General features: G+C 38.6%; 1 protein-coding gene across 1 annotated transcript in view; it reads right to left on the bottom strand.

The window, feature by feature from the left end:
• Positions 1 to 205: 205 nt before the first annotated feature.
• LOC149002433 (uncharacterized) overlaps positions 206 to 25887 on the bottom strand; it is a 57750-nt gene continuing 32068 nt past the window's right edge. The window contains exons 3-6 of the mRNA XM_089136616.1: positions 24293 to 24654; positions 23923 to 24018; positions 1044 to 1103; positions 206 to 931 (exon numbers count right to left, since the gene is read on the bottom strand). Of these exons, the coding sequence (XP_088992742.1) occupies positions 728 to 931; positions 1044 to 1103; positions 23923 to 24018; positions 24293 to 24654 (722 nt within the window). The 3' untranslated portion in view covers positions 206 to 727. The remainder of the gene's footprint in view (positions 932 to 1043; positions 1104 to 23922; positions 24019 to 24292; positions 24655 to 25887) is intronic.

A 25887-nucleotide genomic window follows, 5' to 3' on the forward strand; every position in this document is an offset into this window, starting at 1 on the left:
CCAGACATTCGATCTCTTGTAAGATTTTGATTGAATCTTGTAACCTGCAAGGTAAAGTCGGTTCTAGGCCCAGCAAGATCTGACCTCCAAAATTCAAATATTTTCCAGTTTCCCAGTTCTACACCTGGATTGTTGGTCTAATGAACTTTATAAACTTATCAAAATCAAAATCAAAGAAAAATAAAAACAAAACAAAATGATAATAAAACTAGTCATATAGTCACATAAAATAATGATTATAAATATTACAAAATCTTTTTTGAGAGTTAATCTTTCACTTCACTTGAATTCTACTCGCAAACAAAAGTCTTTTAAGTTCTCTAGAATTCTGGAACAATTATTCTCCATGAGATCCTACGCCTTGGGGTTGTCTTGCATAGTCACATACAACCTGCCATCACCACTACCACTACAACAGTACATAAAGATCACATCGTCCCAAAATCAAACACAAGACCAAGTGAAGAAAGGAACTACATTCACTAACTTTGGCTCTGTCAAAGTTGCTGCGAGACTGAAATTATTGGCAGTTATGGAAGCAAACTTACTGTTCCAGAATCTGTAGACCAGGCTAAATTTCTCATAAGATCAAATTTTAAATAGGACATTTTTTGCCAACCAATTTTTGGCTATATTAACACATCAGGGGGAAAAACCACCTTCTGTATACCTGAAAGACCCTAAACAAATAGTTGGAATAAGGTGAGTATCAACCTGCACTAGCATCTTAGACCATGTTGGAACGATTTCCTCTAAAAGGAGGTCGTCTGGCATCATAATCATCATACTCAACATCCGCCTCGAGATCTTCCATTGTTTTCCCAACAACAAATGGTTTTGTGCCCATTGTTGTGAATGGCATCAAGCCAAAGGCTCTTGCTGTCTTAATCTCTCTAGCTACCTTCCTCTGAGCTTTCGCACTGATGCCGGTCTACACAACAGTAAATTGAAAAAAAAAAAAAAAAAAATGAAGGACAAAATTATAAAATTCAGATAAAACATGTATTTGACTCAGATCCATTCTGAATTTGAACTTAAATCACCTGGCTCCTTTTGATGATGATTCCTGCTTCAGTAAGAAACTTGGCAAGAAATCTCACATTCTGCATCAAAACAGACAAGTAAGAACAAAGGTACTACAGAAGTACAGATTCAAATTGCAAAAATGATCGAGTATTAGACTTAGGTTTTCAAGAATGCAAACCTCTCATCTAATTCAGATGAGACGATAATATATATATATATATATATATCAATAGCGTGTACATAAAGGTACACAACACAAAAACACAAGGGGTATTCTAGTCAATATGTCTAACATCCTCCCGCAAAGTCAAGGGACCAGAGAGGAGCTTGAGTTTGGATCGAAGCTGCTGAAACCAAGACACAGATAACCCCTTAGAATATCAGCAAGCTGATCATGTGTGAAGAGATACCGAACAAGAAGACCCCCAAAAACAACTTTTTCACACAAAATGAAAATCCACATCGATGTGTTTAGTCCGTGCATGAAAACATTGGATTAGCAGAGAGACATGTAGCCCCTATGTTATCACACCAAAGAGTGGGTGGCGATGAAGAACCAAGACCCACCTTAGTGAGAAGTGATTGGATCCATGTCAACTTAGTAGTGGCAAGAGCAAGAGCCCAATATTCACTCTTTGTACTAGACCTAACAATCATTGTCTGCTTCCAAGATTGCCAAGAGATGAGATTATCTGAAAAAGGGTTAATATGCAGCCCATAAAGAATCGTATCCTTGAGATGGCGCAACAAACATTTCAGTGCAGAACAATGAACATCTTTAGGTGCTGCCAAAAACTGACATAGCCTGTTGTTTGTGAAAGATAAATCCGGCCTAGTCAGAGTTACATACTGCAAAGCGCCCACCAGGCTCCTATAAAGAGAAGGATCAGATAAAGGCTGACCACTCTCTTTAGATAAAGTCAATGGAGGAGAAAATGGCATGGCAATAGGTTTAGCCCGTCATACTGTCACGGCTAAGCTAAGGAGAAATGCATCACTGCTGCGAAGGTAACAATCCTGAGGGAAGAGAAATCAACTCAAACCCTAAGGAAAATCGAGCAGGACCAAGGTCCTTAAGGGCAAATTCCGAAGCAAGAGACTGCATAATGAACACAATAGCCTGTTGAGATGTCTGATGATTAGGATATCATCGACATAGACAAGAACAAAGAGAGGACCATCATCCTGTTGCCAAAAAAACAGTGAGGAATCAGTCTTTGATCCATTAAACCCAAGGCTAATAAGATAGGTGTTGATCCTATTAAACCAGCCCGTGATGCCTGTTTGAGCCCATAGAGGGAATGCTTGAGTTTGCACACATGATCAGGAAATTGACTATCAATATAGCCAGGTGGCTGATGCATGTAGACATCTTCCTCAATGGTGCCATGCATAAAAGCATTGCTAACATCAAAATGACGTAGGGACCACCTAGAAGATACAACCATAGCTAAGAGAACCCTAATGGTGGTAGGCTTTACAACAAGGCTAAATGTTTCCCCATAATCCATCCAAACTCTTTAGTATAACCCTTAGGCCTTAGCTACCAAACGTGCCTTGTACCGCTCAAGAGTATCATCGGAACGTCGTTTGATTCGAAAAAGCCATTTACATCCTATAGCATGCCCATGAGATGGTGGAGAGGTCAACTCCCATGTGTGATTGGCAACCAGTGCGCTAAATTCAGCATCCATGGCACGACGCCAAACAAGGCTCTTAGATGCCTGAGAACAGCACGTTGGTTCAACATCATCCTGACATGCACTAAGAAGTGCAAGGGGAAGAGGATGCTTTGTGGCAAGCAAAGAGAATATCTTCTTGGGAACCCACGTCCCAGTCTGAGCCCGTGTCAACATTTGTGAGTTTGAGGGTGATAGGACCCTCTGGGAGTTGATTTTAGCTTCCCCCAAATCAAAAATAGGAACAACAATTACTCACATCCACAAATGCAAAACAGTAGAACAGCAACAAGATAACATTCAACATTCATTTCATTGCATAACTCTGATAATCAACATGAATCGATACAACTTTGATTCTATTCACTGATATTCAGTTCCTCTACAAGTTTAGTTTGTTTAGTTTCTTATTCCAAGAACTAAATACCAGTAAATAGAATCAGAGTTGTATCGATTCATGTTGATTATCAGTCATGCAATGAAATGAATGTTATCTTGTTGCTGTCCAATAAGGAGTTGCCATCAGTCCTCTCCCCTGCCCCTGTTGTGAGTGATGCTGTGTTCTCCCCTGCACCTGCTGCGAATGATGCTGTCTTCCTCTGCCCATCCTTGCATTTGTACACCCAAGTGATGAGGGGCTTATCAGAGGGATAGGTGCGGGAGGTAAAGTCAAAGGAGAAGTCTCACGAAGCTCAGAAGAACCAGCATCGTCAGTAGATAATAGAGGCCCATCGACAAAGGTTTGGACCATAGGAAAACTAGTGGTGGGGGACGACGCATCATCCCTGATTTTCAACCAATCGTTTTCAGAACCAGAGAGGCCAAGTGACCCATCAACAGCAGTTCGAGTCAGACCCAGTTCAGAACCATAAACACCAAGTGACCCATCAACCATGTTTCAAGTCATATTAGGGTCAGATGGTCTATGCAGCCCATGTGGCCCATTAGCAATATAAGCAAATTATTAGAAGATTGTCCATGAGAAAGTCCATTATTAGTTACAGGCCCAAGAAATGAACCAAAATTTGCTAACCATTAGAAGCCTTCAAACCACTATATCCAGAACACGAATGCACAGCAAGAAAGACTACCAAATGTGTGGCCGGCAAAGTGGAAGACACCTTAGCCAAGGAAGAGGACTGAGATTCCTTCATAGGAAAAAGATGCTCACCAAAGATAACACGCCGTGACACCACAATCTTCTAAGTAACTGGATTTTAGCAATGATAACCTATGATGAGGTGCACTATAGCCAACAAAAATACAAGATGTAGGCCTGAAATCAAGCTTATGACTGTAAAAAGGCCGTAACAATGGATAACAGGGACAACCAGAAGTACACAGAGAAAGATAATCTGGATGTCGATTGTAAAGTCTGAAATAATCTGGATGTCGATTGTAAAATTTGAAATACTGTGACTCAAACCCAAGTGCAGCTGTTGGTAGGCAATTCATCAGATATACAGCAGTGGAAAATGCTTCAAACCCAAAAGTGCAAAGACATACCAGAATGAGCAAGCAAAGTCAGTCCAACCTCCACAATTTGTCTAAACGTTCTACACAACCATTTTGCTATGAAGTCTTGGGACAGGACAATCGAAGACCAATACCACAATCTCTCAGAAACTTTGAAAAAGATCTATACTTCCCACCCAAATCTGATCGAAAATATTTAATGGCAGTTTGGAAGTATTTCTCAAAAAACACCGTGAAAACTTGAAAAACAAACAAAGCCTCAAAGCCTCAGATTTATTTGCAATGGTATATAAAAAGGTACATTGGGTGAAATTATCAACAAATGATATGTAATAGCTATGGCCATCATGAGATGGAACATGTGCTGGACCCCAAAGATCCACAATTGTAGGGGAGCAGTGGTATAAGTGGCACAGTGCTTACAAGGTTAACAATGTGATTTCCCTAGTAGTTGACAAGGCATACAAAGAGATTTATTCATACTACCAACAGTAGGTAAACCAAAGCAGAAATCAATTTGCTAACAACAAATGAAGCAGTGTATCCCAACTGAATATGCGAGAGCTCAGGAGAAGCAATAACAGCAGACAATGCCACTGGGGAGGAGGGCAAAGAAGATGGATATTTGTACATTCCATTTTCAAGGCATTCCATTTTCAAGGGGACCTGTAAGCAGAATATGCCCCGAGTATAGATCCTTCACATGAAAATAGTTGGCATGAAATTCCAGAAAAACAGAATTATCCCTAGCAAACTTACTGACAACAAATTATGAGATGCATCAGGAGCATGGAGAACATTGTTCAAGAGAAATGAAGAATCAGAACCGTGAATAAGAGTTGCCACAGTGTAGAATTTTCAAACCTGAGCCAACTCCAAGTTTCACACTCTCTGAGCCATGATAGTCAAAAATATGATTCAGATCTGTAATGCAGGAGTAATAAGGTGGGAAGCCCCTGAGTCGGGTATCCAAGTCTGTGAAGAGCCAAACAGAAAACTAGCATGACCAGAAAAATTAGCTTGTGGAGGACTAGCTACAGAACCAGCAAAAGATCCAGCAAAGTTCTGAAGTTGAAAACAAAATCTAGCAAAATGTCCTGGCCGATTACAGCGTTGACAAACAGAGGACCTATTAAAATGCTGACCAGTACCTCTGAAACCACCACAACCAAAAGACTGAGCTCTATTGCCATTGAAGTGCTGAGATCTATTGCCTGAAAACAGACCACCACGAGAAGAATTAAAGTCTGAATGAGGCAGAGAAACAGAGTCAGTAGGAGGCTTGGATACAGATGTGGATTCCAACTGAGTGGTAATATTGGTTAAATCTTGAAGAGCAGTGTTCAAACGAAGCTCCTCACACAAAAGAAGGCCATGTAGATCTGTCATAGACACTGGATTCTCACAAGTAATTACCGAATTAAGGAATGCTCCAGATTCAGATCTGAGACCAAGTACATACAAAACAAGATCAGCATCAGAGATGAGCTGATTGGCTAGAGCAAGGGCATCAGAAATCTCTTTCACACGAAACAGATAATAATCAGTAATCGTATCGCCACCTTTCTTGATCGATGCAATTGCATACGAAGTTGCATGACTCAAGCTTGAGAAGTAGAGGCATAGGTTGATTCAAGAATTTTCCAGACCTTTGAAGAGGGAGAAATTTCAGCAATCTGAGAGTGAGAGAAGACAAACAACAGCTCAAAAAGATCTGATCTTGATGTTGCCAGGCAAAATACACTGGATTAGGCGTCGGATTTGCAGTCAGAGTGGAAACAGATGCCTCAAGAAAAGGAGAAGGGCATGGAAAATACCGTCAAGGTACTTCCAACAGATCAAAACTCTTTAGTACTGGGATGAATTGAGATCACCACACAAGATAGGTGGAGGCAGAGGAGCTTGACAGACAGAAAATGATGGACATTAGAGAAGTTAAGTTGTGGAGATGCAGCAGAGGAAGGAGAATCCCTAGTCACAGAATCAGATGCCATTCAGAAATCACCGAAGCAACAGATCACCGGAGCAACAGATCCAAAAACTCAAATCACAGTCAAGAACCACAAAGCACCGAAGCAACAAAGCACCAATGATCACAGAACCACAAACCACAAAACACCAAGATCTCTTATCTCCAATCCACAACAAAGAACACCAAAACACCAAGAACTACAAACGAACAAATCAAAAGCTGCAAAACACCACCAAGAACCACAGAAACAACTGATCAGAGTACCAAATGAGCAAAGACACAGCCAACAGCAGAGGGAAAACATGCAAGGATACTCAAGAAACCAAAAATTTGCAGAGAAAACCAGAAAAAGAGGAGCAGAACTGACGAAGAAAGCCGAAGAGTGGGGTGAGCAGAGCGAACCCGCCCGATACCATATTAGATTTAGGTTTTAATGAATGAAAAAGCCTCATCTAATTCAATATATATATATGTACATAAAGGTACATAACACAAAAACACAAGGGGTATTCTAGTCAATATGTCTAACACTAATGACTCGAATGGGAAAACAATTGCTGGATCAGTCAATATCAATGCATAGAATCTAGGTAGAATTTACAAACTGAACCACTTGACAGTAAATGCAAACCACTTGACAGTAAATGCAAGTTGCAAGTCCAAGTTGATTCAGGGGCCATTAAGGGGGAAAAGGTAAAGCAAGACATGGAAAAAAAAAATTTAACCTACAACCAGATCTACTTTTTGGCCTTCCAAAAAACTAACTCCCTGTTATACATCAAACGAAGTTCCAAACATCAAGGTATGAGATTGACAAGAATTTGTCATGCTGGAAACAGTAAGCATAAGCAGATAACACTCAGGTCCAAAAGGTTAGGCAAGTTGCTTTCTTAAAAGGAGTCCTCGTATGTCTTGGAGTTGATTCTTGGGTGGAATCATGCAATTAGTTTGTTTTATCAAAAAAAGAAAGTCATATGGTCACATGATATAATGTAATTATCCTTGTCTGTAACGTATCTCAAGAGATCCGGCAAAGTTAACTAATGACCCTTCCTTTAATGGGTAGTTATTCTATATCCTCTTCAGGATCCACAGTAATTTTCCTATAAATAATGAACCAAACCCCCCATCCCCTTGTCACAAACCAAAAGCACCCTCAACCATAAACCTCAACCGGTGCAGATCATTCACCCAACGTGCTGATGTAGTCTCAGTCGAATGAGGGACAATAAGCCAAGATCTGAGATGGATAAGCAGTTGGGGCCAATTGCGGTTCCTGGAGAATTTAACCATGGTTGTTGGGGTTTTATGTTTGGGCTAAACCAGGGAACAAATGTAGGGTTAAAATACCTAGATTAGGTTCTCTGGGTTTAGGGAAAACTTCGAAAGATGACTGCTGATTAAAGTACCTTCATATTCTGGACTAAGGTTAAGGGATTTGGGGAAATGGGGCATTAAGGAATTATGGATTTGGCTGGGCATAGTGGGCTGTAATTGGGATCCAGTGCTGGCATGTATCTTAAGGTAATGGATATGCAGTTTAAGGAAATTCTGATGGTGGAATGTTCAGATATGAATGGAGGGTTCATGAGTCTGGAGAAGGGCTCAAATGGGGTTGGGAATCAAACAGGGTATTGCTGGCTAACGATTACTTGGAAGTAGAAGCCTTTTTCCGTGCAATGAAGATGATGGACTGAACAGAATGCCTGCTGAACTTATAATCTTAGAGGAACCTCAGCTTGATTTCACTAGAGACCCTTCTACTCGAGTAACTGGAGATACCTGCACTGCCGAAGCGTGTTACTCTCAACGAGCGACAAAGCAATTGCCTATAATATCTTATTTATTATCTGAACCTGTGAATATATGCAATGGGTGGCTATTTATAACCTAACAGATACTAGTATGTAACCTAGGGTTTAGGGTTGGATATCCAGGATCTTCTTAAGTAAAACCAGCACTCAACTAGGGTTTCTTGGTGTTTTGGCTAGGATTTAAAGGGGTCTACAAGGCTGCTGGAGTGCTGAAATAGGTCTGAAACTTAAGGGAATTCAAATTTTGAATTTTAAGTCAACCGAGGATTTTGGTTGGCTGGGTGATGGATTAGGGTTGTTGCCTCTAATATTTAGAAGTAGTAGAACTACTAGTCTGCAGATTAGAAACTGTTTCAGAGAAGGGAATTAAGTTTCGAAAGGTTTAGGGATTTCTGGAAATTTCAAAAAAAAAAAAAAAAAAAAAAAACCTGCAACATCAATTGAAGAAGATGAAGTGCAGAAATTTCAGAACCCAGAAAATAGGACTGGTTTGGGGAAACGGAGGTTAGGACTTGGTTCTACAGGCTTGGGTGACTCTAGAAAGGGTATAATGAGGTGTTTTGGGGCTTGAATGAAGAAGTCCTAGGTGGGGTGGGATCTGAAAACGTGGGACGAAGAAAGGCGATGGGGAATGGATTCTAGGGTTTGGGAAAGAGGCTGTAGCTTACTTGTATGTTGAGAATGGAAGGCTGTGAATGCATGGTAGAAGATCTTGCTCTCGAGTGAGATCTCGCCACCTTGAAAAAGAGAGATCTTGACCATCTCGGCGAGATCTCGGTCGAGATATACAATTTTTTGGCATCAACTCGGTGACCTATCTCGGTGGGTTTTAGGGTCCCAATTGGTTTGAAACTTGATATTTAACCTATTTAAGGCCTTTTGAATACATTGGTGGCCTTGGATTTAACATAAAACAACCCTGTGTGATTTCTAAGTCCACCCATAGGGTGAAACCAAAATGTCGTAGGATTAAGGAATGCAAGGTTATACAACATATAATATAGAACCTTTAAGGCATATAAATGAAGAACAAGTGTATCAAATGCATCAAATAACCTAAATGTTATCTAAATTCCATCCATATAAGTATCCCAATCTCAATTTTCAAGTATAGAATAAAATTATACAACCATTAGAAGTTCTATATAAGTCATTAAATCATAAGTTCATAAGACAAGTAGAGAATGACTGATCTTCCTTCGATGTTGTAGATGTGCTAAGAGTAGTTGCAAGTGAAAATCCAGCCAAAATCCACAAAAAAAGGCAAAACGTGAGTTCCAATGAGATTTAGAGCGAGATATGGCAAGATCAAGAGCGAGATATCCCAACTCTCTGCTCTCGACCTCCATCTTGTCACCTATAGAAAAAAATGAGAGATCTCGAGAGATCTCCCACCATGTGTGATTGTTGCTTGATTGCTGGAAGTAGAAGAACTTGAAAATTGTAGAAACAATGCTCAAAACCCAGCCGCAGGTCACCCCTCCTAGGGATCCCACGACTTCTCTCAAAGTCTTTTGTCAGGACCTAGGATGAGGCCATGTGGAGGAGAGAGAGAGAGAGAATTAGGGTTAGTTGGGGGTAATAAATAGAGGGACAAGGGAATGGAGACTGGCACCATTTTAACCAGATTCAATCTTGTTAATTTCTTGCATTTTAGTATTGATTTTCTAAGGTATTAGAAGGGTCTTATCAACTGACATCAGAGCTATGTCGATCCAGGGAGGTGAAATGGCTTTGTCTTTGTTTTCTGGTGATGGAAAGGCGCAAGAATGGTTGAATGAAGTCGAATGTTTCTGCAAGCAACATCAAGTGGCGTAGGAGTATTGGCTTGGAATAGCTCTTCAGCATTTGGAAGGAGACACGTTGTATTGGGTTTACGCAAGGTCTTGGCCGGTGTTTGATTGGGTGAGTTTTAGAGAAGCCCTACAAACTGAGTTTGGTGATGGCCAGACGATGGAGGTAAGCGTGATTTGGGATGGCAACCAGGAAGAACTGAGGGATGACCAAGCAAAACCGATGGAAAGAACACCAAGTGAAATCACTGGCAGAGATCAGTTGATTACCATGGTGGTTCCATGCCATGTTGGGAGAAGAGAGAAGAAGAGAAGGAGAGGATTGGCTATCGATGCCTACCGGACCAAAGCTGTGGAGGAGAGAGTTCAAGCGGCTGAATTGAAGAAGCATAAGGATCGAAAGACGCTAGAGACAATCGCTGGAAAGCTGGCAGCGGCCGCCAAGAAAACTGTTCGCAGGAAAGGAAGAAGATGATGGAGGTTAAGGGTTTTTGGGGTTGGTTTGGTTCACCCTAGACTAGGGCTGCAACTGGGCCAGGCTGGGCCGGGCTTTTGTAATCCCAAGCCCAGCCCTATATGTTCTAATCTGAGCCCATTCCCGCCCTAACCCTAGTTCAGGGCCAAGGATTATTGTTCCTGGCCCTAAGCCCTACAGGGCCAAGCTAAGCCCATTCCTGCCCTAATTGGCCCTAATTGGGCCGAGTCGGGATGGGTTGGCCTTGATTGGCCCTAATTAGCCCTGACTTTGATTAGCCCTAATTGGCCCTGACCCTGATTAGCCCTAATTGGCCCTGTCCCTAGCCCTAACCCTGATTAGCCTTGTCCTTGGCTCTGATTGACCCTATCTTGGCCCTAGCCTTAATTGGTCCTATCCTTGGACCTAAAATATCAAATGTAAATTCATAAAAAAAAAAATAATAATAATAATATCATAAGTAAATTAAAAATAAAATTCATAGAAATATAAGATGATTCAAACTCATACAAAATGATAAAATAGTCAATAAGTTGATAGTGTTGCTTTAAACATAAATAAATTCATACTCCATAATTCTATATTGATCTCTGAAAGTCTCTCATTGCTTCGATGATGGAAATTGAAAACCTCTCCCATTACTTCGATGATGGAAATTGAAAACCCCTCCCATTGATATCCTTATTCAACAAAAAAAAAAAAAAAAAAAAAAATCATATTCAAAACTTTGTTAACAAGTAAATCAACAATAATTTAGTATTGATATTTTTTTCGTAGTTAAAGAAAATTATATTTTAGTTACAAACATAGCTATCTATCTTAATAAGTTTTTTTTCTTTCCTGAAATATCACATTGGAGGCAAAAGAAAGATGTCAATATTCATGATGAGAAGTTGGGGTGTAGATTTGTTAGATATTAATTCTCTATATACTTATATTAATCTCGCATTAGTCAAAAAAAAAAAAAAAAAGATTTTTGAAACTAAAAATGACTTAGTTAAAAAAATAAAAATTATCTTAAAAATAATATAAAAAGTGAACTCATAGTCTAATATGATCAAAATGACTGAAGGTCAAAGTCGAAATTTATAGTTATATCAATGTTAATGTGAAGATTAGGGTAAAAATCTAATACATGATGAGGGTCAAATTAACATTAAGACTAAAGCCAAAATTAGAGTCAAAATTGGGCCAAAATTAGGCGGATGCTTACTACATTGGTAATGAAGATATGATTTATTTTTATTAATTTTTTACAAAACATTATCATGTTTTTAAAATTTGACATGTGTCAAATATTCACCCATGTGGATTATAATTAATTCATTTCCATATGGGTGGAGGGTCCAGACTCAAATCAGGGCCAAAATCACGGGCCTACATTAAGGCCAAGATTAGGGCCAATATCAGGGCCAGGATCAAGGCCAATATTAGGGTCAAAATCAGGGCCAGGATCAAGGCCAAGATTAGGGTCAGAATCAGGGCCAAAATCAGGGCCAAAATCAAGGTCAGAATCAGGGCCAAAATCAGGGCCAAAATCAGGGCCAAAATCAGGGCCAAGATCAGGGTCAAAATTAGGGCTAAAATCAAGGCCAAAATCAGGGACGGACCGGGATGGGCTTGGCGGGCAAGAGAGTAATCCCAGGCCCGCCCTTGGCCCTAGTTCAAGGCCAGAATATTTTGGCCCTAACCCGCCCTTAGGGCCAAAATCTTTAGCCCAAGCCCTATTCGGGCTCAGGGCGGGCTTAGGTCAGGGCTGCCAGGGCTGAACTTGCACCCCACCCCAGACTGGGTTATGAGTTTGGTTCACCCATTAAGAGTCCAGGTTCTTCTAAATTGGGCCCAATTGAGTTAAAATTATCCTCCCACATAGGGCCCAAACAAACCAAATATAAAGATTGGGCTGCTTGGTTCCCAAAGAAACCTCCTTGGGCCCAACCTATTTCTTTAACCCCAAGCCCATCATATTTTATTAACTCATATATCTTAATCCATTCCACTTTCATGACCCAAAGCCCAATCCAGCCCATCAAGCCAACACCCAACCCATTTCTTTTAACCCATGGTTTTAAGTATTTGGACCACACCCCATTTCACCATCACCCATGGGCCTAGCCCATTTCGTATACCCAAAACCCAAGCCTTCTCAGCTTTACCTTGAACCCAAATAACTCAAATGGATCAAAACCCAAACCCAAAACCAGCTTGACTCAAACATTTACCAGAAAAGTGGTCCAACCGAACCAAAATATTGGGGAGCCTTCGTCTTCAACCTCTGCAATTCACGACGGAAAGGGAAGCGGCGATATCAAGGCTGCAGCAATGAAGGTATGCTCTAACCAACAAGGGAAACCAGCGACCTCTACCTCCCTCTTGAGAAAGCCTACGCATCTGATGCAAAACCCCAAGGCAGAGACGCAACAGTCAACACCGGTGAAGAAACCCACCTCCTCCGCAACAACACTTGAACTGGAAAATCTGCCAGTTAAAATCCATCGGAGAGGGCATCGTTCCCTTGGTTTTTCCCCGGAATTTTTTCTCGATTTGCTTGGGGGTTGTCCTCTAGTGGATTCCATTCACTTTTTCTTCTTTGTGGCAGAAATACATATTGCAGCATCGTTTCTTGGTCTTCGCTGCAACCATATTTTAGTAATGGTAGCGTTGCACCTCCTCAGCTCCCATCTACGTGTCTATGGTGTTTGGTATATTGCTCAAGAGGGACTGAAATGGCCTAGTTATGTGGCACACATGTGAAGACTCAACCTCAAATTTTCCATCACCTTGAGGACAAGGTGATTTTCGAGGGGTTGGTAATGTTAGGATCCTAGGATGAGGCCATGTGGAGGGGAGAGAGAGAATTAGGTTAGTTGGGGGTAATAAATAGAGGGACAAGGGAGTGGAGAGGGAATCGAATGTTTTATGAGAGTTCTTGGGCAGCCATAGGCTGAGGAACACCTTTGGGTGTGGGGGTGGCTAGCACCATTAAAACCAGTTTCTATCTTGTTAATTTCTTGCATTTTAGTATTGATTTTCTAAGGTATTAGAAGGGTTTTATCATTTTTCTTCAACTCATAATTTTTATTAACTCAAAAACTGAGAATTACAATGTAGAAAGAGGCTATTTATAGCCCAAAATTAAAGACTCTGACTCAAACAAGGATCTCCTTACAGATGAGATCCAATTACAACTCAAACTGGACTCTATCAACCTTTTAAAAAGGAATCAAATTACTACAAGATTCAAGCCCTTAGATTGGAACCTCTTACAGACACTTATTTGTGACTTAACAAGCAACTTTAAACCAAATTAACTAAAATAAAACTAGTTTAAGATAAGGTTCCTAAAATTAAGGAACCCTATCCTAACAACTCAACCCTAATTGAAATGGATTGTAACTCTTAAACCACTGACCATGGTTATGAAAGCTTCTGCCTAGGTGGCAAAGCGATTTTTAACCACTTAAATTGTTGCCGTTTTTTTGCTTAGGCACTACCGCTTTGCCGCCTTTTGCGCCATATTGCCGCCTAGATGCTGAAGTAACCGTTTTTTTTACATGTTGTAATTTGTGCATATTATTATTATTTTTTTTTAATCATAATTTATTTTACAATGCCGTATATAAATTTAAATATGTCAGCCATTTCGGAATCGAGACCCAATTTGCAAATGAACTCCGAGGCCCAAAGTGCCTGTCTGCAACAGAATGTGAAGCATGAGCCATATTCAACATTGATAATCAATGAATCATTAAATAAACAATGACTTGGAAATCAAAATAATGAGATCTATTAATTTATCATGTTGGCACTATTTGGTTAAAAAAAGGAAAAAATGGATACATCAATTCTGATTACTGATCTATGCACAAGAGTACAAGACACTTATTTGGCGTCACACTATCATAGAGGTAAGTAAGAATGTAAAATTACTACTTTCATTTTCATTTTTCACATTGATTACTGATATAGTACATACTACATAATTATTGTTATGAATCTTATGATGCTTGATGAGATGAAGTTATGTTTTTAATCTTTTTTAGATAATTTTTCATAATTGTGAATCTTGAATGTTTTTATTTTTTATTATTTTATTTTTATGAATGTGATTGTTGAATGTTTGTTTAGTACTTTAGTTTATTATAAAAAATATTTGTAATAAAAAGTAGTTTAAAAGTAGTTATATTAAAAATATTAACTAAACCGCTTTGGTCGTTTTATTGCTACCTAATCGCCAAGACGGAGCCCCAGTTGCTTTGCCGCTTTAATAACCTTGCCACTGACTCAAACAGAAAAATAAATTAGATCTTTGACCCTTGTATTGAGAGGATTCTATCAAGACCCATATTCAGCCCCCAAAAGGGGCTTAGAAAATGACCAAAACACTTGGGCTGCATTTGTTTGCCGGAATAAAGGTGGAGTGGGAAAATTCTTGAAAAAAATGTAGATTTTTTACTTTTCCCTTAAATCCCAAAATGGTAAATTGTTTGGTTGCTTGGAGTGGGAAAGTGAGAGATAAGGAAGTTTCCTTGATTCAAGGAAACTTGTCTAGTGATGTGGCAACCCAACTTTCTCACCCCAAGCCATTTTAAAACCCCACATATTTGGTGGGATTTTGTGGGAAAGTTGGGAAAAGTAAAAAGTGGGACCCACCACTATCACTTTTCCACAAATTCCTTTCCTTCTCCCTCACCCCACTACACATGGGACCCACATGTTTTTTTTTCACACCCCACCTTTGCAAACAAACGCAGCCTTGGGGTAAGGGTGTCAATTGCATACCGAAATCGTTTAACCGTACCGAACCGCGAGTCTAAAACCGCACCGTACCGTACCATTCAAAATTCGGTACGGTACGTACCGAAACCGAATTTCTTCGGTACGATTCCGGTTTTAGGTACTCATACCGTTGGTACCTACTGAAACCATATAGAATTGGTATCGTACCAAATTAAGAGATATAAATTGTAATTTTACAATTAAAACACTTTACCTTTTCCCTATCCCTAATTCCTTATTTCAATTTTTTGTTTCATCATTCACTCCTCTTCTTAGATTTACTTGTTTTGTCTCTATTAATTAGATTTATTTGCTTTATCTATGTTAATTTCAAATTATATTTGATTGATTGATCACAATTTCATTAGGATCTTAATGAACTAATAACCAAAGTGGCATAAGTTCATTCGTACCAAAATTGTACCGCATTAGATACCGTGTTCAAACCGTTTTACCGTACCGATTTAATACCGAACTGTTTTTGTAAATACCGAAACCGTACCGTACCATTTAAATTCGGTACAGTACGGTTTTGGTTTTCGGTATTCAAAGTTGCTACTGTACCGAAACCATACCGATTGACACCCTTACCTTGGGGTATTCAACAAGCCTTGAATGCCTTATTGGGTGGTTTTTGGGCCCAATATTTGGGAAGCCCAACCCAGGATACATCCTAATTGTACTCCAACAACTTACTTGAATTTGAAACAAATTCTAACATATTGAACTAACTTGGATTTGACTCCTAACTGAAATAGAAGTCTATATAGGGCTGGATTTTATAATTCACCCTCACAAAGGCCCATTATGATTGCTTAATTACTGAACTGCCCTTCAGTATAAATTTGCTCCTTCTGCAGCTGGGCAGCAAGCCTAGTGTTTCCTCTGGCCTTTGGTCTTCCACTCGGGGTAGGTCTTCGGACCTACATCACCCACTCACCCCCAAAACAGCTTGAAGCCCATAAACATTATTGAAAGGAACTCGATCACTCTTAATTGCGGTACAGTGATTCTATCAAAACACGATTTCAAAGGACTCACCTCAATCTTAAAACTTTATAACCTTAAATCCCTATTTCTTGTATTTTATTCTCATAACATAATGGACCGCTAACCTCAAATCTGGCAAATATTCTAGTGAGGATTCTGTTGGGGTAATCTGGTAATCTTGTATTATTATTAGTGATTGAACCGAACCGGTTTCTTTTGGTTCATGTGGTTCAAGCCTTATTATATTAGGGCTGGGGTTTTTTGGTTCGCACGAGTTATGCAACTCGTCTTTCTGATTTTGGTTTGCTCTCTGCTACGGGTTCTTGAAGCTTCTTGAGTTTTTCGTTCATGGCGTTCGTCTTCGATCTTCTGTACCTATGGTTCTAGGTGGTTGTTGATCATGGAAAGATAGGGCTTTTGATCGTATGAGCAAGGCGATCGTTCGATGGTCTTATGAGAACCAGAGACATTGTATTACAGGTTATATGTTCCTTGCTGTTCTTCTTCTTTAGTTTGTAATCACCCAAACCTATAGTGGATTGGATTCACACTCGAGTCCCGGAGACGTAGGCTCAAGAGCCGAACTCCGTCATCAAACACCTGTGTCTTCTTCTTCTTCTTGCTTCCAATTTCTTGTTAAATCACTATCGGTTGGCTTGACTAGGTTAGGGTTTATAGGTTGATTAATTCAGTTGATTCAATAGATAATTGATATGAGGTAATCACCTAATGATAACGTGATTTGAGACCTGGGTACATCAGATTGGCATCAGAGCTGAGGTTACCCTGCTAGCCTGAGACAGCCGGTGTTTCGGTTCATTTTTCGTGTGATTGATAATTAGATGGATTAGGGCTTTTGTTTAGTTCCTATATCTAATTCGATTCTATGATCTCATATTGCAATAGGTTAAATTATTGAATCATTTTTCCCTGATTATATAATCTGTATATGCTTATGCTTCTGCTGATTATAATTCGGATGATTCTACTGCTGGTTATATAATCTGTTTTTTATATAATTTCAGCAAGTGTTAACCTGTTAAATTGATAACCTATTTTCTTTAATATAGATTGATTTATTGCTTCTGCTGCTTACCATTCTGGTCTGCTGATAATTTTTTGTTCATTTCCAATGTTAATCTATATGAGGATTGGTGATTCTGATTAGATTAATTTGCTGAATTAATCTCATATGAATATAGGTTGATTACTGTCATATGTTGGTCATATATACTACTGCTGCTCTTGTATGTTACCAGTAGGTATTCGGTTCTAATTTTTATGACCTGTTTTGACTTTGTAATTGTGATAATCTATGTATGAGATTTATTCTGTTTTTATTAACTGTTAATTGATCACTGGTTATATAATTTCTGCTAGAATTTTATACAAGACTGCAGTAGTGATCTCAATTGATAACTTAGGCACTTTATTTGGTTTATATTGGCCTATTGAGTTAATAAATGTTTGATTAAATACTGCTGACACATGTATATGAGTAGATAATAAAATTGTGATTGATTAATTCTGTTTATTATATTTTTTCAGAATTGTTTATATCAGTATTGTGATTTAATTCCAATATATACTGATTGTGTGTGATTTATCTGCTTCAAAGTGGAGTTAAGTAAGGGATTTGGTCTACCAGGGGAGGGCACTCCTCCCAGTGTGGTTAGTGTAGTTACCACAGGCTCTACTGGAGCGAGAGGGTCTAGGGTTGAGTCCTAGTTACCTAAGTGTGGATACTCCTATGGGGGGTTCCAGGGTAGACATTGAGAAGTTTGATGGGACAGGGGACTTTGGGATTTGGAAGAGGAAGGTTCGAGCTTTAATGGCACAACAGAAACTCCTAAGATCAATAGATGACCCAGATACTTTCTTTGAAAGTATTGATCCAGTCTTGAGGACTGAAGTGATGGAGAATGCAATTGGATGCATGCTCTGGAACATCACAGATGGGGTCATCAGGTGTCTTGATGATGAAGACAACACCCCTATAAAAGTCTGGAACAAGCTTGAGCAGATATACCAGAAGAAGAATCTAGGTAACAAAATTTATTTGAAGGAGAGGTTGTATGGGTTTAAGATGGACCCTACAACTACCCTTGACAAGAACCTAGATATATTTAAGAAGCTTATTCAAGACTTAGCCAATACAGGTGAGAAGACTAAATTGGAAAATCAGGACTTGTCTATTATCCTATTGAATTCACTTCATAATGATTATCTTGTTGTTAAGAACTCAATCAAGTATGCTTGTCAAAACATTTCCCTAGAACAACTAATTGATGCCTTAAAGAATAGGGAGTCTGAACTATTGGCTTCTGGTATGACTAAGGGCAGTGGGGAGAATCTGTTTGTTAAGGGTAAAGGCTCTTACAAACAAAGGAGACCCAAAGGGAAGGGAAAAGTATTTGAAAGTCATGAGAATAACAATAAGAATAATAATGGGAACAACAAGTCTGATGTAAACCTCAAGAGATGCTTCTTTTGTAAGAAAGTAGGACATTTTAAGAAAGATTGTTTTGCATATAAGAGAAAACTGCAAGAAAATGAGACAACTAATAATAATGTGCCTAATTCTGGTGAAATAAACATGTTTGAGGTCCTTTGATGACCTAGGTGCTTTCTGTGTTAGCATAAACCTTGTTTTAAGACCTGGTTGTTTGGGTTTCCATTGGGTGCACACTTTGGTTTATCCTATTTTGTTCCTTTGTTAAAAGGAGGTGGTCTATTTATTTTTAAGGTGATATGCTTGTGTAAGGAAGTTGTTTATTTTTTCATAAATCTGAGACAACATGTTTTATGCCTGTTTTTCTATTGGTTAAGATATACCTTGTTGTGTGAGAATTCTTGACCAATTATGATAGTAATGGCATGTTATGTATTTGTTGTTGTTTTGTACTCTCATGGATGCTTTTATTGGCATTGGTATACTTGTCTGACTGTTTTTTGTAATGCTAGAGTGGTAATAGGTGGTGTTGAGACTGTTTATTACAGTTGGTTACACATGAGGATTCCTATTTCACTTGGTATAGCATTAGATATATCCCTGGTTTTTTGGAGAGGTATAGTCTCCATGTGTAGCATGAGTGCTAGTTTTTGACACAGTGTTGTCAAGTGTTTGGAGAGGTTGGTCTCCAGGGGGAGATGTTTGTTCTCCAGTTCAGCATTGGTGCTGGTCTTGACATAGGTGTTGTCAAGAGGGTGTGTCCTCACAGGTTGGGGTTCACATGAGATTCAGGGGATATGGTTTGTCAGCTTGTATGATTTTGATTTGGGAGTAGTTATTGTCAGATTTATTGAGTTGTCTGGTAAGATGACTTGCACCAGTTTTATTGGTTAGGTTATGTCTTGTTTGCATTTATATTTTTATGTGGTTATTGAGTCTGGTCTTGTTGGTCAGAGTTGTCAAGTCTTATTGAGTTTACTTCTTTTATCTCTGGTTTGGTTTCTACTCTAGGTGACCTAGATGTGTCTAGTTGTGACTTGTACCCGTCATATGTAGTGAGTGGGTGAAGAGGTCTTGGTCTGAGTAGTTTTTTGTGGTAGTAAGCCAGTGATGGATTGAGGAGTGTTATTGCCTATTTGGGTTTGTTTAGAATATTTTCATCTTGTTGGTTAAATGTAAGGCTATTAGAATGTTTGCTATCCTGAGTTACTCTCTTCATTATTTTAATGGGTAATTGGATACTTGTTGTCTTTCTTTACTTTAGTGAGGAAGAAAGAAAGATTTGCAACTTCTTTAGGCATTTTAACAACTAAGTTTGGAAATATGACTTGTTAATGAATTCTGTTGTGATTTCATTTGAATACCCTTGGCATTGATATATAAGACTTGATGGTTGAGTTTTTGCATTGTATTTGCATTTTTAGGTTGACAGTTGCCTCTAGTTTCTCATTTCATTTTCTATGTCTTATATCTGCATCTATGTGATTTACATATTGATTGCATGATTGTATTCCTTGGGGAAGGTTTTAAAATCAGAATTTGAAATGAAAATACATGGATTTGTTAGGAATTTCCTAAGTTTTGGAATCTACTGATTGAGGGGGAGAGATTTATGCTTACTTGTTATGTTTTATATATTTGAATTGTTTAAATCTCTTTTCTCTAGTTGGTTAAGTTCTCTTATGTATCATATGATATGTTTTAGACTTGACTTGGCTTATATTGTAAGCATTTGTAGATTTATGGGCTGTATTGACATTGACAATTATGTCAGGATCCATGTTGTTCATCTGTTGATGTTGTGAGGTTCTGTTAATCTAGGTTGGTTTTGGATATCACCATGGATTTCTTGAAATTTATACAAGTCTCTTGTTTAAAGTCTTACTTGTTTTAATTCATATATTTATTATGCTTGTGTTGGCATGAGTAAGTCTATGTGGTGGGTTATTATCTTTTGTGGAGATTGTATACTTGTTTTTCCATTTATCTATGGTGTGGTGATGTCCAGGTATGTTTGTGTTTGTTTATTAGGTTTGCATATGTTGCAGTTTTAGGGGAGATGCTGTCCAAATTTTTATAACTCTTATTCTGTTTATCTCAGTTTTGGGATATATGCCTGGTGTGTGCATGTTTGCTCTTCATTGTTGTATGAGTGAGTTATGAGTTATGAGTTATGTTTAGGGTTTTCTCTACCTGGTGCAGTCTGTTGCATGGTATATCTGCATGGAGTCATTAGTGTTGCATGGTTAGTGTGTCTAGGTATTTTGCATATTCTTTATTTGTTTTGTACTATGTTTTTCTTTTGTCTTGTGTGTGCAGGTATACGTGGACGATGACGGTCGCATCCAATTCACTATAGCTAGTTCTTTGGGGATACAGATTAAGGGGGAGAATGTTGGGGTAATCTGGTAATCTTGTATTATTATTAGTGATTGAACCGAACCGGTTTCTTTTGGTTCATGTGGTTCAAGCCTTATTATATTAGGGCTGGGGTTTTTTGGTTCGCACGAGTTATGCAACTCGTCTTTCTGATTTTGGTTTGCTCTCTGCTACGGGTTCTTGAAGCTTCTTGAGTTTTTCGTTCATGGCGTTCGTCTTCGATCTTCTGTACCTATGGTTCTAGGTGGTTGTTGATCATGGAAAGATAGGGCTTCTGATCGTATGAGCAAGGCGATCGTTCGATGGTCTTATGAGAACCAGAGACATTGTATTACAGGTTATATGTTCCTTGCTGTTCTTCTTCTTTAGTTTGTAATCACCCAAACCTATAGTGGATTGGATTCACACTCGAGTCCCGGAGACGTAGGCTCAAGAGCCGAACTCCGTCATCAAACACCTGTGTCTTCTTCTTCTTCTTGCTTCCAATTTCTTGTTAAATCACTATCGGTTGGCTTGACTAGGTTAGGGTTTATAGGTTGATTAATTCAGTTGATTCAATAGATAATTGATATGAGGTAATCACCTAATGATAACGTGATTTGAGACCTGGGTACATCAGATTCTAATTTATGCAAAATTGAAAGTTGACTTCCAATTACAGTTGGGCTACATCAAGAATCAACTTTAAGCCCCATATCTTTTTGCACTTGTAATGGATGAATTAACCAAAGACATTCAAGATGAGGTTCCTTGGTGTATGCTTTTTGCTGATGATATTGTGTTGATTGATGAGACTCGAGTGGGGATTAATACCAAATTAGAATCATGGAGAGCAGCTTTGGAATCAAAAGGCTTTAAACTAAGTAGAACGAAAACAAAATATCTAGTTTGTAACTTTAGTTATGATCGGGTAGACGATGAGGCGGTGATACTTGATGATAAAGAAACTCCTCGAGTGAATGTTTCAGGGTACCTAGGTTCAATCATAAGTAAAAGAGGTGATTTAGAGGATGGTGTTTCCCAAAGAATTAAAATAGGGTGGATGAAGTGGAGAGATGCGTCTGGGGTCTTGTGTGATCGGCGTATTCCATTAAAGCTTAAAGGAAAATTTTATACGACTGTTGTTCGACCAGCTATGATGTACGGTGCAAAGTGTTGGGCTGTTAAAAGAATCATATAGATAAACTCAGTGTAGCAGAAATGAGGATGCTAAGATGGATGAGTGGCAAAACTAGGATGGATAAGATAAGGAATGATCATATTAGAGTTGGTTTGGAAGTTGCTCCCATAAGTGATAATCTTCGAGAAAGTCGTTTGAGGTGGCACGGCCACGTTCAACGAAGACTTATAAATGCCATTGTACGGAGAAGTGATATAATCCAGATTGAAGAAACTAGAAGAGCTAGGGGTAGACTTAAGATAACCTTAAGAGAAGTGGTGAGAAAGGATATGAATAGCTCAGGCCTAGTATCTAGCATAGCCTCGAACAGAACTGATTGGAAGGCAAGAATCCATGTAGCCGACCCCATTTAGTTGGGACAAGGCTTATTGTTGTTGTTATTGTTGTTGTTATCCCCAAAAAGAAAAAGAACAATTCGATCCTTTAAAGGGACAAAGATAATTAACCAATTATTACTATAATTAAATATAGAATATATAATTTGGGTTCCCTTTGGACCTGATCTTTGTGACAATTTAGTGAAGCCCATGCCGAGCACAACCAACAGAAATTACAGACCAACATCTATACAAAATCAAAACAATTTCATTATTTCACTTTGGATTGTATCTCTACCATAGACTTATGAGTATGGATCCTCTACCCACATGGAGAGAAAAATTTTCAATCCACATGGCTGGATGCTTGACAGGTGTCTAGTCTAAAAAAAATCCACTTTTATTAGGAAATGAGCGAGAAGATTTTGATTCCTACATTTTCGGAATTTCCTTAAAGAAGAGGATTTTATTTTTAGATTGAACACGTGTTAAGCATCCAACCAAGTGGATTGGAAATTTTCTTCTCCATGTGGGTGGAGGGTCAGCGTCTAGACTTCTCTACTATTTGATCCAAGATTGCCCTAATAACGTCTTGGATTCTTTTCTTGTTCTCAGTTTCCCTTTCTTGATCTCCTTGTCCAACTAAATCAGTTTAGTTTGAATTCTTGATTATTATGACATGCAAAGTCTACATAATTCCCATAATACAATGTTGAGGTGTCAATTGATTCAGAAAGTTTAAATAGTTAGGCTGCGTTTGTTTGCAAAGGTGGGGTGGGAAAAAAGGGGTGGGAAAAAAAAACATGTGGGTCCCATGTGTAGTGGGGTGAGGGAGTAGAAAAGGGAAGGAAAGGGTTTTGTGGAAAAGTGATAGGGGTGGGTCCCACTTTTTACTTTTCCCAACTTTCCCACAAAGTCCCACCAAATATGTGGGGTTTTAAAATGGCATGGGGTGGGAAAGTTGGGCTGCCACATAAGCAGACAAGTTTCCTTGAATCAAGGAAACTTGTCTCTCACTTTCCCACCCCAAGCAACCAAACAAACTAGCATTTTGGGATTTAAGGGAAAAGTAAAAAATCTACACATTTTTCAAGAATTTTCCCACCCCTTTTTTCCCACCCCACCTTTATTCCAGCAAACAAACGCAGCCTTAGGCATCTTGGATGCAGCATAAATTGAAGTTCACAACCAAAAAATTCAAAGTTAATAATCCAGAGTAACATGGAAATCCAAGCAAAAAAGGTGAATGGCCAGAAAACTTAATAAATTACTCTTAAGGGTGGAGGGTGTCAACAGTCAATCATACGAGGCTACATATGTCCCATATGTCAAGCCAAGAATTGAATTAATTCAGGTCAATCAACCACTCAAAAACCGGAGTACAGAGGCATTAAAGATGTTGTAACTCACTTTATGTGTATTACACTGCAGAGTAACTTCATGTCTTTGACAAATAGCGGCGCAAATGTGTGATAATGTAGGATTTATGAACGATACTAGCCTCATTTCTGGTGAAGCATAAAGTCACCGCATACGTTCTAATGAATTATCAAGCAATGCATCGAATAAAGGAAACTGGAAAAGGCTCACCCGAAAATCAGCTTTTCTGAGAACTTCTTCAGTTGTTACTTCAAACTCAGCTCTTTTATTGGATTTACGTACAGCTGGCTTTGTAAGATCCAGATCCTGCAATGATATGAAAAACAACATACTAAATAAGGTACCGAGCACATACACAAGGGAAAAAAGAAAATTGGGTGTCAGGAAAGAGAGGAAGAGTCATAGTTGCACATTCACAATAAGAGCTATTTTGGAAATATTATCCTAGTAGTAAAAGCTCATGCCTCAATACTATAAATGTTAATCTGTATAACAAATGGGAAAGTATATTTTCTGTTGGGACTCGAAGTAGGGGCTTGGCTGCTCTAATTAATAACTTTCGAGGTTATTTATTTCATACCTTTGTAGTATATGTCATCCCAGGAAGAAAGGACACATCTGGTCTGAATGCATAATCCTCTTTAGCTATCTCCTCATGGTCAAACTCAAAGTATGTTGCAGCCTTCTTCAGCTTTCCATCCATCCCATCAGACAATGATGTATTGAAAGTCTCATCCAGACCATCCAACAGGTGGGAACCACTGCCAACATTTTGCCTAGAACCAGAACCAGATCTTCCACGAGCTTTCTCTAGCCCATCAAGCATCTGATAAAATGAATCAGTATTTGGGCTACTTTGTGAAAAGCCTCCAAATATCCGTCGCTCAAAATCATCAGCGGACTCAACGGAGTTGTTACTTTTGCTATCATTGTTTTCTGTATCTATACAAAGATCAAACATACAGGTTAGGAAAAAGAAATCAATCAAATATTCAAGATAAGGGCTGTTTTGGTATGATTTCTGTTTCAATTTCAGGGGGTGATTTCTATTCTGTATAGCATTTTTAATTTCTGCACCATTCAAGGAAATAGATATCAAACTGAAAGAGAAGATTTTAAAAATATGACAACCCTTCCAATTTTGCATTCAAAATCACATCCACCTTATTTTCATGCTACTCCTTGGTTAACATGTGATTGGATAAATTAAAAATATGGGCAACATCGACAATTTCATTGTAGAAACTAAAAGCAAAAGAAAAGCGTCCTCCTCCTCTTGGTCATTGACCAATTGAAAAACCCTATTCCTACTTCTCAATCTGTCTTCCACTCTCTCTCAGGATTTGAAGGACATTCTTCAATTCCAGTAAACTCTCTCTAAAGCCCTGATATTATATGCTTAGTGTCCTTTTGCACAATGTCATATTGATGAGCACATTTAGTGTAAAATCTTATGACATAAATCATGCATTTTACATTTAGAATAAACCTACCTTGGGTTTTTGTTGAAGTGCAAATTTTAGGAGTTCTTGGGAGCTTGGAGACTATTCGGGATTTTCAGGTATGATACATACAATTTTACATGTAAAGTGGACCAGTTTAATTTTGCTAATGTGGAAAGGGCCCAATTTTGAGCATGATGGGCCAAATTGGATCGAAATGCAAGTGGGCCAGATCAATCATTCCAAGGAAATTATTTATGGTCAAGGGCTTAGTTTTTTTTTTTCCGAGAAGAAAAAAATTCTAAGTGTACATATAAGGCCCACAAAGCAATCAAATATTAGGATCTTCTTCCCTCATATGAGTTCACCTCCCAATATTCCATACTATCCTAAATTTTATAAATCCTCTATTTTATTCTCCATTAATTGGCTCATAATTTCTTTTCTTCTCTCTCTCTCTCTCTCTCTCTCTCTCTCTCTCTCTCTCTCTCTCTCACACATTCATCTCTCACAAATTTAATTTCACTAAAATATATTCTTTTTTATTTTTCCTCTTTTATCTCCTTTCTTCTCTCTCCTTCCATTTCCATTTCCATTTCTCCTTCATTGTGTATTAATTACACTATTTCTTTCTTTGATTTAGCATTATTCTTATTATTATATTTCTTTCCATATTTTCACCCCCTCCACCAACTCCCTATAAATATACCTCTCAAATTTCACAATCACTTCT

The sequence above is a fragment of the Hakea prostrata genome, chromosome 10 (genome assembly GCF_041222555.1).
Source record: "Hakea prostrata isolate BN-2017 chromosome 10, UWA_Hpros_2, whole genome shotgun sequence".
In the NCBI taxonomy this organism is placed as follows: domain Eukaryota; kingdom Viridiplantae; phylum Streptophyta; class Magnoliopsida; order Proteales; family Proteaceae; genus Hakea; species Hakea prostrata.